We start from the raw sequence: 11,076 nt of genomic DNA on the forward strand, positions 1-11,076 counted from the left end.
TTCAGCAGGGAGTTTGTGCCGTGGCAGATTTCCCCAGGGCTGCCCTAGGTGTGAGTCACTCCCAGGGGTGCTCACTGGAGCCCGAGATGCTGTGGGAACCCCGACTTTCCCAAGTGATGTTTCAAGCGGAGGGTCTCAGCGCAGTGGTTGGCATCACGCGGCAGAACGATGAGGTGGTCAGAAGAGCAGGAGGAGGTGAAGGCTGGCTGAGGAAGGAAGCACCAGGGGACTGACACATGCCCATGAAGAAACCCTGCCCCTCTGCCCCAGCTTGTCACCCTGGCAGCAAGGCTGGCAGCCTAAGTCAGGAGGAGGGAGCAGCAGAGCAGCCCGTCACAGCTCCTCTTGGTCATCACAGGGGGAGCGACCCTCTGCTCCAGGGAGGGAGGGCTGGTGGCCAGAGGTGGGAGAAGGTTGTGGACTGTCTCCCTGCCCTAACCCACAACCACAGGAGCCCGCGTCAGCCAGGACACTGCTGTGGACACCTGGAAAGACACTTTTCTCCCTCTTTTTCCTATGTAACTGTAGACAAGGACAAGTCTATGGAACTGAAAACAGACTAGTCGTTTTCCTTCTCACCCTTTTGAGAAGGAAAAGCATTTAACACCCATTTTGATACTCTACTGTCTCACAAAGGGCTAAAACCTGAAATCTTATTGGTGTGTGTTATACCCCTGCTGTCACTCAGGTGTGAGGGCTGCAGGACTTTGTCCTAAAGCTCTGAAGTTGTGCCTGCCTCTTGCAGGCAATTTTGTTGAGGAAGATGCAGTGATGGGAATAAGGAGCTCGTTTAACAGTTACTTAATTAAGATATCCCTAGTCCTCCTCTGTCAAACACCATTGTATGCAAGGGTTTAGTGAAACCTGAACTTCCCAGGAAGACTGGAACAGGGTATTGATCAGCAATGAGAAGAAGGAGGTACATTTGTTGTTCCCCTCAGCTGCCTGATCCTGTCCCTAGTGTGGCCACGTAAGGCACATGGAGCTGGGGACATGTGTCCAGTGGGTCAGGCAGGCGTGGGGAGCTGTGGTGATGGTGCAGGTGAAGCGATGCCAGGACACCAGCAAGGGAAGGAAGAGGGTGGCTGTAAGTGCAGTGCTGGTCAGAAGCTTGTCCTCTGCTCTTCGAAGTCTTGTTTAGAGGCAAAGAGGAAGCATTCCTAATATATAAGCAGAGCCAAGAATTTATTATTAGTATTTTTGTGATCTTATGATCTAGTCATTATTAGCTCAAATCTAATTGTTACAGAAAAAGAGAAGAATAATGCAGTTAAAGCCATTATACGCGCACTTCTTGGTTTGTACTGAACTTGCAGTTCCCATCGGATTCCCAAGCAGACTGAAAGCAATGCCATGAAATTCGGAGAAAGGGAAATGGAGGGGAGCTGTGATTCATCCATGAGTCACTATAATCGCAGAAGATATGCCCCCCTCCTGTTTTTAACACAGCTCTGTTTTTCCTATAACGTTCACAGGGGAGACCAGAGTTTTCAGAAGTGGTCACAAAATTAGAAGAATGTCTGTGCAATATTGAGGTAAGGAGCTTATTTCCACTGCGGAGTGTCCGTGTGTGCAGCGTGGTCAGGAGTGCACGTGGGGAGGGCAGCAGAGCTGAAGAAAGGGGTGGCCTTGGAGCTCCTGAGCTCTGGAGCTGCTCCCTCCTGTCCCCAGCCAACCTGCGTGTCCGAGGCTCGTTGTCGATGTGGTTTGTAGGGCTGCCAGGGGCGGACACTGCTCTGGGTGCAGGAGCTGCGCAGGGAGGTACACGGGAGAGAGAGTGGGACCAGGGTTGCCAGTCCTGGGCAGAATTTTTTACTCCCACTCATCCCATTAAACTAAGACTGATTGGTTTAAAAAGAAGAAAAGTCGAACTGGCCAGGACCCTCGGGAGAAAGGTAAAAAGAGGAAACATCAGAAGGACAAACGCAAAGGCAGTTCCTGCTTTGGGCTGTGGCTGTGACACAGATGGATGTGTCAGCTTCAGCCTGGTGTAAGGTAAGTGGTCAAACAGAAAGTAAATGAGTCAGGGCTGCAGCTCCTGAAATTATATTTTCCCTGTGTGTTTCTGTGTGTGTGCATGTAAGAGTTTGAAAAAAAAACCAAACTATCCAAACGAAAAACCAACCTCCTTTTAAAATGGATCACTGCTCTTGAGCTTAAGGGTCAGAAAAGACACCCACAATCTATTACATCTCTTCATGCTCTGGCTGCAGCTGGTTGCTCTGTGCGTAGGTGGAAGCTTTTAAGTGTAAAAAAAGAAAAGTGAAGCACTGTATCACACCAAACTGTGTCATCTCATGGGAGAGCTGACTTCTATGGTACACAGGCAGCAGTGCATGCACGAAGAGATCTGGGGCAAGAGCTTACATGCAAAAAGAAAAAAAGAAAGCATTATTTAGCTGGGGAGTTAGACCTAAGCTGCACTGCATCCAGGGCAAAGCCTGGTTTAAGAGGAGGTTTAAGGAACAACATCTCTAGTCAGTTAAGTACTGCAGCCAATGAAGGATGAAGACGGAGAGTTTTCTCTCTCCATCTCCCTCTAGTTCATCTCTTTTTTCATCTCCTGCCTCAGCAAATCATTTCTGCTTCTGAGTATCCCTGGAACCAGGAGCAGCAGAGACCTTTTGTGCCAGCAAGCCCAGGTCCCTGCTGCTGCGGGTGCCTGTCGTGTGAGTGGCCCATGTGTACAAGCCCACAGGGTGCTGTGCCATTGCATTGCCCTGTCAGTCTGAACCTTGCCCTGGGACACCTAGGGGGATGTCCCCACTGTGATCCCACCTTCCTAGCACCAGTGGGAAAGCCTCGGCTGGTGGCTTGTGCTGTGGAGGGGGTGACGGTGGGTGCTCGTGAGCCAAACAGCTCATGGCTGAACTCAAGGGTGTCTTCTGGAGAGCCACCCAACCTGGGTGATGACAAACGGACGGGTTTATTGGCAGGCAACATCCAGCTCTCCTCAGCTGATCCAAGTCAGGAGGAACTGCTTTTTTCAGCCAAACTATAAAGGAAACGTGGGGGACACAATTTATGAGAAAGAGCTGAGGAAAGACTTGTCAATATGTAATAACAGTGCCACCTTTTTTTAATTTTTTTTTTTTAATCCAGTTAATGTCTCCAGCCTCCAGCAACAGCAGCGGTTCTCTGTCTCCCTCCTCATCGTCGGACTGCCTCGTTGCACGCGGAGGTCCCGGCCGTAGCCACGTTGCAGCGCTGCGCAGCCGGTTTGAACTGGAATATGCACTGAATGCACGAGCTTACGCCGCCTGGTCACAGAGGTGAGTACCAGTCCTCACGGGGCCGAGGAGAACACATCCTGGATGGGATCAGAGAGTCCTCCCCGAGCCCGCGCAGCTCAGGCACCCAGAGCGGGAGGTCCCTGCAGCAGGGATTGTGCCCGACCGGGGGAGTGGGAAGGTGGCGGCAGGAACAGCCCAGGGCTGATCCCCTGCCAGGGCCAGGGGAAAGCGCTGCTGCAGGCTTGGCTTCTCCTGAAACCGCCCAGCACAGGGTGTCGGGGTGATCTGAATGCTCTGGAAGCATCCTGCTGCCAGGACAATGGCTCAGCATTGGCGTTTTTCACTATGTGTAACATAAAGATAGTAGAAAATCAAGTCCTGTCATGTAGGGGCTCTACACACAGTACCACTGCTTGATCCCATGAAACAAAGACCCATGACTGCCCATCCAAGGGGATGGAAATGACTGGTCTTTAGATGGATGTACCCTCACTACCTGCCAGCGGGTCCGGGCAGGGCAGTGTTTATATCACAGTGTGTTTTCAGTTTGGAAAATTTCACCAAAGAAAAGCTAAAAGACACAATTTAATTTGGAAAAAAAAATAATAATAAAGAAAAAATATTTCAGTCTGTAGCAATAGTGACAAGATGGAAATCCCAGGCTGGACCATGGGCAGCATTTCAGTTCCAAATGCCATGGCTGGAGGCATCAGGCAGCACAGAGCCTGACCGGACACTGGGCATGTTTCGGAGAACTGCTCACACAGCTGCTTCTTTGCAGTGGTGCCATTTAGGGGAGCAGAGTCCTGCAGCTTTTTTGTGGTTGACAGAGCAGTTTGTTATACTGAAGGCAGTGTAACCTCTATGCTTTGTCTGAAAAGTAGGAAGGCTGTGTTCATGTGTCACATCAAAACAGGAGGACAAGACTTGCCAGTCCTCTAAGGGTCCCGAGTGAGCTCACCTCTCAGTGGAAATCTCAGCCCTGCATGAATGCGATAAGTGTGTTTGCTGACTCATATCACAAGCATGGCTTGTTATCTCTGCCAACATACAAGGCAGACATGTCCTCCTGATCAGGATGAATAGGACATGCTTGGGAAAACCCAGCTGAAAATCCTAGAAATAAGCAAATTTGGGAAGAAATTTCCCACTGAAATGCCATTATGATTTTTATATATGAGAAAGTTTGTCTGCTGTCACATTGACATGTGTATGTCCCCTTTATGGAGCGCATAGCTTGTATCTGACCAAGTGTTTGAAAACCATTTTCTAACGTGCCCTCACCTGTATTAGATTCTTAGTAGTAGTGGAGTTTATTTAATGAGAGGGAGTTTTATGGGCAGGAAGGACACCTGGTTCCCTGAGTGTAAGAGCTTGTGATGAAGATAAAACATGGGGAGAGACGAGTGATCCCAGCGAGCAGCTGTGGTAGAAAAGCAAAGTAATTGAAGAGGTGCCACTTTTTGATGTTGTATTTCTCAGGTCTGGATTTTAGTTTTGGGGTTTTTTCATCTTGATCTCAAACTGTGATACGATTGAATGGATGAAGTGGGTTGTGTTGCTGGCAGACCGTGTGGCAGCACCAGGAGACAGCTGGTGCTGTCCCCGGTGCCCATCACAAACCTGGGCTGCTGGGGAGGGCGGCAGGTGACGGTGTCCATGCCAAGGACAGGGACAGACAGAAAGAAACTGGACTGTCCCATCAGGGAGAGAGGCAGAAGATACAAATGCCAAGTCCCTTTTCTTTTAAGAGGAAAAGGATCTCCATCTCACATAGACTGGTTGGAGTCAGCATTGCTGGGGCTGTTCCTACCAGAGCACATCCTAAAAATTGTGTATCCTTCCATTGATGAGCATAGGAGGGTAAGAAGAACTCCCGATAATTTTTTAAGGCAAAGCCACATGTGGGTTCTCTGCATTATTATACTGATAAGTCAATACCAGGTGGTCTACCCTATGGCTTGGGAGACCTGGTCTTGAGGGCAAATTTCGCAATCTCCCCTCACTGTCCCATGGGGAGCGAGTGCTGTGAAAATTAAGTGGTGCTCTGAGTCCCTGGCAGAAGAGGGGTTCACTCAGACTAAACTCTACCCTTTAGCACCACTTAGCAGCCAGAAACAGCAATAGCAGAGCAAGCCCAGCCCTCTCCATACGCTCCTGCTCACCAGGGAGAGGAGACCAGAAATACCATCAGCTAAAATGGGGAGCTGGGACAGAGGAGCAAACCAGATCAATCCTCTGCCTGTTTAGGGGCTGGTAGGAAGAGGCAGAAGGTGAACCCTGCAGACAGACCTTGAAATCTTTTACATGAAAATACAGATCAGACCTGAAACCTTCAGCTGGCAAAATGGGGTTTCCTAGAAATCGCGTTGTTTTTGTCACACGCTGCTGGAGCAGGACATGGAGGTGGGCAAAGAGGTCAGGACAAAGGCAGTGTCAACGAGACTTATTTTCTGTAGAGGACAGGGTTTTGCTGTTGAGTGTAACGGATTCGCATGAAAGGAATAAGAAAGTGACATCTCTGTGTTAGCATAGAGAGGGGAGAGAGAGAGACGGGGCACTTGCAAGTGTAATTCAGTGCTCCCAGCACAGCAGAGGCTTGTTACCCCACCAAGATGGGCTGCTCTCTAACCCCAGCGCTTGTGTAAAGGTGGATTCTTTTATCAACTGCTCTGCTATACAAAATAACATCATTCAAATCTATAAATAGCACCCAGATAGACTCACCCAGAGGCACAACACTCAACAAAAAGGGAATGGTTTCCACAGTTTCAGTAGTTTTTCAATTATACAACACACTGAGATGATTAATGACTTCACTTCCTAACAACAGTTGTTTCTTATGGTTTCATTTTCGTAAGCGTGGGCATTTTCAGAGGGAAGAGGTCACGCTGGCTTTTTCCCCGGCTGGACTCTATTTCCTGAGCTGCCTCCTTTTCCATCCCCTCCAACGACTTCATGTTGTGTGCAACTCCACACCATGGTAGCAGCAATTGGTCTGAGGAAATCTCCGTGTACCATGCATTGAGTCAGACAGTCTGGCACTGCCGTTGGTTTTTGCTTCTCTCCCCATAACTTTAGTGTCTGTTTAGCGGATGCAGGAGTCCCTAATGAATGGGATGCAATAGCAGAGTATTTTAATTGTCTGTCTGACAGGAGAGCTTATCACCATACAGAGCCTTTAACTGTTGATTTTCTACTTCTTTACACCTTTAAGTTTCCCACAGAGTCCAACTTCTGCAGAAAAATAGTCTTTTCTTATTTAAGTAGCTCTCAACTAACCCAGGTGAGAAATATTTGGGGTTTGTCCTTTCTCTGTATCTTTGCACAGTGACATTAACATGTCTGACCAGCCTGGTGAATGGATAAAACATGAGCAGTTGTGTGATTCATGTTCTTGCTTCATAACTTTTTCTTGCTTTTTGTTCACTGCAGATGCCAGCGGCTGAGCATCAGGCTGATGTATTTCATGTTACTGTCTTTTCCTTCTAGCTCTCTAGAAAAAGTTCTCATGGTCTGGAGACGTGACTTCATCAGCCTGAGCTAAACTGACACTTCCTATCTCATTTGCAGCACTGGGCAACACCCTTCTCTAGGTCTGCCTTTGGATGACATGAGAAGAAATTTCCAGTACCCACCAATCGACAAAAACGGTGAGTTAATGCAGAACACTCCTCCGAGTTCTTGGTGTGGTTAACCAGCGCGTAGCTACAGGCTCCTGAGGCACCAAAAGTCTCATGAGAAAAATGATGTACAGGGGAGGCTGCTGGTTCCAGTCAGCAGAGCCAGCAAGGTCTCACCTGGGCTCCTTGCAGCTCACAGCTGCTTTCACACTTTGGAGCTGGGATGGTCTTTTCTTTGACGTGCGTGGATCTGTGAATAAGGAGAAGATGAGGCATCATATGCTCAAGGCTGCTGCTGCAAAAGGTGTGCAAGACCATCCTATTTCTGGAGTGGCACAGGAGCATAAGATGACACAACATACCCTTGTCACCATTTGCACTCCTCTCTCAGAAGGCATCCTGTCTCTCTGCTCCCCTCCAGAACAGAGATGCTGTGGCTGCTCCCTCCTCTTGCCTTCCTCGAGTGTGTGTTCGTGCACTGCCACACAAACAGCTTTCCAGCATTTCCCAGCCCCTGCATTTGCCATTGTCCCCAGTAAACCTCTCTGGCTAAACAGCCTTTGCTCGGGTCTTGTCTTGCAGGCAGCTCCTTGGCAGTCTGTTTCTCGCCCTCCCTTTCTAAACAACTCACAGACTCTCTGCCTGGTTCTTTGCGTTTGCCAAGCACAGAGTGGTTATCAGCTTGGAGCAGTTTTAGGCAGAGCTGGGCCTTGGGCTGCCTGTACCAGCCACGTGTGCTCAGAAAGCTGGGGAAGGGTTTTCTCATCAATACTCGCGTCAGACTTTGGCATGTGATGGACGAAGGAGGCAAACAAAAACGGTAGGAGCCGTGAGGCTGACAGGACAGAGAACAGGTGACATCCTCCGTACCCAGGAGTCAGGCTGGGCTTTGATGGATGACACAGACCCCTCAGGAGCCGCATCCACCATGGTCGCTGGCAGCCCGGAGTCCTGGCAGGATGGTGTCAGCAGAGGTTTTGTGCTGTGTAAAGTCTCCATTTCTCTTCTCCGAGGCACACCTGCTGAGTACGGGCAAGGAAAACATGTTTTTCTGTACGTTCTGTGCTTACACACGTTCTTCTGTGCATTCAAATGGCAACTGCGTTGAGTGGACCCATTGACTTCACGGTGCTGCCATCCTCATTCCGAGTTTGCAGCTGTCCCCTGCTCTGGGGACTTTCCACTCTTCTCCTGGCATCTGCTTCCTTTCCTGACACTTTCCAACGTGTTTTGTCATCAGGAGAATTCAGTGTTTTGTTCTGCCTGAAGCGTGTATCAGAAGCTCACCAACTTGTCATCTTTGCTGGTTTTTACTGGCCTCTGCATGACTCTTGCACTCCCTCCTCCTCTGAACTGAGCAAATGGGGTGAGAAAAAGAGCAAACCTGGTCATATAAATATTTACTGAGTACAGGCTAACAGCAGTGGTGTTGTCATAATGAGTCGTGAGGTAATGACCTTTGAAACTGAAAAAAAGAACCAAATCTTTGTTATTAGCTGTCATATGTGGACTCCACAGCTGCAGAGAGCAGTTCCTTGGGGCACAGCTTTCATCAGGTACCTGGCAACTGGGAAACTTGAGGAAGACAAAAATAAGAAGAAAACAGAAATGTTTAGTGAACTCCTGGAGTAAGACCATCCAGGCAAGGCAGGAGAGGGTTGCTCAAGGGTTGTCTGTTTTAAAAAGGGACACAGGGGACTGAAAGGCTGGTGGAGAACAGACTCTCCATGGCTACATTTCAGCTGTGGGATTAAGCAGTGATTTCAGACTCCACTCACAAGACCTCAAGATTTATTTTCAACTATACTTGTTCCTTGAATTATCATTTCCACAGAAGGGCACCAGGCCATGCAAGTGGGGAGGAAGGTGGCCCCAGCCAGCCCTGCACGTTGCTGGCCAGGGTCGCAGAACCGTGGGGCAGCACAGCTTGAGCAGAGCCCGGAGCCAGCCCAGCTCAGCCTTGCGCTGACTCAGGTAACAAGGGACAAAGCCGAGTGGTAGAGAAAAGTGAAGCTCCCTGGCACAACAGGGCTGGAAAAGCTGCTCCTCACCACATACCCCATTGCAGTGGGCTCGGGCAGCTCACAGCTGAGTCCTGCAGTGTCACCAGGATCTGCATCTCGAGGAACAGCAGAATCCCCATCCCTTGTGCAAAGCACCAAACCCAGCTGCTCTGGAGCCCCACCACTACGCTCTGCTGCCCAGCCAGGCCCTGTCCTGACTGCATCCTGTGCTTTGAGACCCTGGCAGAGGGATCAAGCCATTGCAATGCACAGCAGCACACCAGAAGACAGAGCCATGAGCCCTTTTTTCATGAGTCCTTAGTCTAATGACCGCAAATATTTGCACACTTTATTTATGCCACATAAACCCATTTCACTGCTGTCTCTCCCCATTCATATCCAGTTTTATCTTTTTTTTTCTTTCTTTCTATTTGGTTTTTGCCTAATGTTTTCCATTACCCTCATTTGCACTTGCAGTCTGTAAACAAGAATACATTCACTTCTTCCTTTCTCAGTAAAAGCCCCAAAAGCATTCGGCTCCCATTCCTGCAAGAGCCTTTCTGATAAGGAACAATTTTCTTCACTGAAAATAGGAATGCTACAAATAAACACAGCCCTGACGTCTTCAGTGAAAGCAAAGGACCTGCTCGTCATGGGAAGTTTTGCAAATTGTGAGTTAAAGGGCAGGTTGAAAGCAGTGAAATCACACAAGGCAGATACAGAGGATCTCTTCAGCCCTCAAAAGTGTGTCCTGCTCTTGTACCACTCCCCATCGCAGACCATCGGTCCTCACACACACGGTGACACACCGTGGCTTTGGCATCAGCAATGACACACGCTGCCGTCACCTCAGGGGCACATCCAGCACGTGCAAGAACAGCCGCAGAGTCGAGACCCCACACGCGTAGGGTGTGAGTGAGGGTCCCTGGGGAAAAGCTTTGCTGCCAGCTTTCAAAGCTTGGTGCGTCACAACGAGGAGATAAACCAAGGCTGCTTAGGGATGTCATGGTCAGCGCTGCTGTAATCACCTGAGTCTTCATTTCACACAGATGTGTCTTTTGTGTTTGGCAATAGGAACTTGGCCCGCAGGAGCCTCAGCAATGGTTTCTAACCCTTCTCCCACCCCACCCTGCCCCAAAGAAGGTTGTCATGTTCTAGTTTCTCTGCTCTCCTGTTTCCCGAGCATCTCAGTATCTCTGTACAGTCCTAGTTACCAAGAAATCTGAGTTGGCTCCACTGGGTTTTTAATGCTATAAAGCAAAACAAGAAGTGTGGGAGCAGCTGAGCAATGACACCGTGTAAAGGGAGAAACGGTTTCTTTGGCACTGTTGGAGCAGCTCGGCTGGAACTACAGTGCTGGCAGGAGCAGTTGCTTTCTGTTTAGTTGTGTCAAGGCTTAAAATGTTTTAAAAACACTTATCAGAATGTTTATTTGGAGCCCTCCGAAGCTCTAGTTGAAAGGGCAATAGGTATTTTCTTAAAGAGCAAACTCCCACTGTGTTATTAAAACACTGAGATTTGTGTTTTTATATCAGTCACCAAAGTTTCTTTGTGCTTGATTATTGTGAAATCATTGCAGGAATGACAGGGTCCGTTCACTTCCTATCTGCTCACTTCCTGAGCAGATGATACTGAATGGAGATTTGCAGAGAGCAGAAAGGTATCAGAGTGATCTGTGCCGATTTAGCTCAACATGACACGCACGTTACTCTGTTGACATTGTCACTGAGGGGCAGGGTGGGGGAGAACCGCTGCTGTGGAGAACCACACGTGAACTTCTCTCTGCGTCTTGCAGGCTACGTGTCGGACCCCATGAGCACCATGAGGTTTCATTCCTGCAGCAGCAGTGGCAGCTTTGAAGAAAGCAGCTGACGGGATGAACCCTCTGCCCACAGGGATTCACCATCAACTGGGAGCCACAGTTCTCACCGTATCAGCCCAGCTCCCAGGCACTGTGTGTGACACTGAAGATCTCCAAACCGAACAGCTTGATTTGTTGATGGCAAATGTCCCTGTCGTAAGTTCTGCTCTAGCCCCTCTCTCTGCTGACCTGCTTGAGGGTTGTTTTTTTTGTGGTGTGCACCTATTCTTTTACGAAGTCAATGTCCACAAGGAATGCAGCACTTTCGTGTCGAGCATTAATAATTTGAAGAGATGAAAGTAATAAAGCATATGTTGTAGTTTCAGAGCTCCAAGGCAAGTTTTTGTTAGCTGGGT

The 11,076-nt window shown here is 48.9% G+C and overlaps 1 protein-coding gene across 1 annotated transcript in view; it reads left to right on the top strand.

The window, feature by feature from the left end:
- Positions 1-10,736, top strand: part of TNNI3K (TNNI3 interacting kinase) — a 73,423-nt gene extending 62,687 nt beyond the window's left edge. The window contains exons 22-25 of the mRNA XM_010169098.1: positions 1,476-1,535; positions 3,103-3,272; positions 6,807-6,886; positions 10,655-10,736. Of these exons, the coding sequence (XP_010167400.1) occupies positions 1,476-1,535; positions 3,103-3,272; positions 6,807-6,886; positions 10,655-10,731 (387 nt within the window). The 3' untranslated portion in view covers positions 10,732-10,736. The remainder of the gene's footprint in view (positions 1-1,475; positions 1,536-3,102; positions 3,273-6,806; positions 6,887-10,654) is intronic.
- Positions 10,737-11,076: the final 340 nt, after the last annotated feature.

Source organism: Antrostomus carolinensis, unplaced genomic scaffold, assembly GCF_000700745.2.
Source record: "Antrostomus carolinensis isolate BGI_N321 unplaced genomic scaffold, ASM70074v2 scaffold25435, whole genome shotgun sequence".
Lineage (NCBI taxonomy): Eukaryota > Metazoa > Chordata > Aves > Caprimulgiformes > Caprimulgidae > Antrostomus > Antrostomus carolinensis.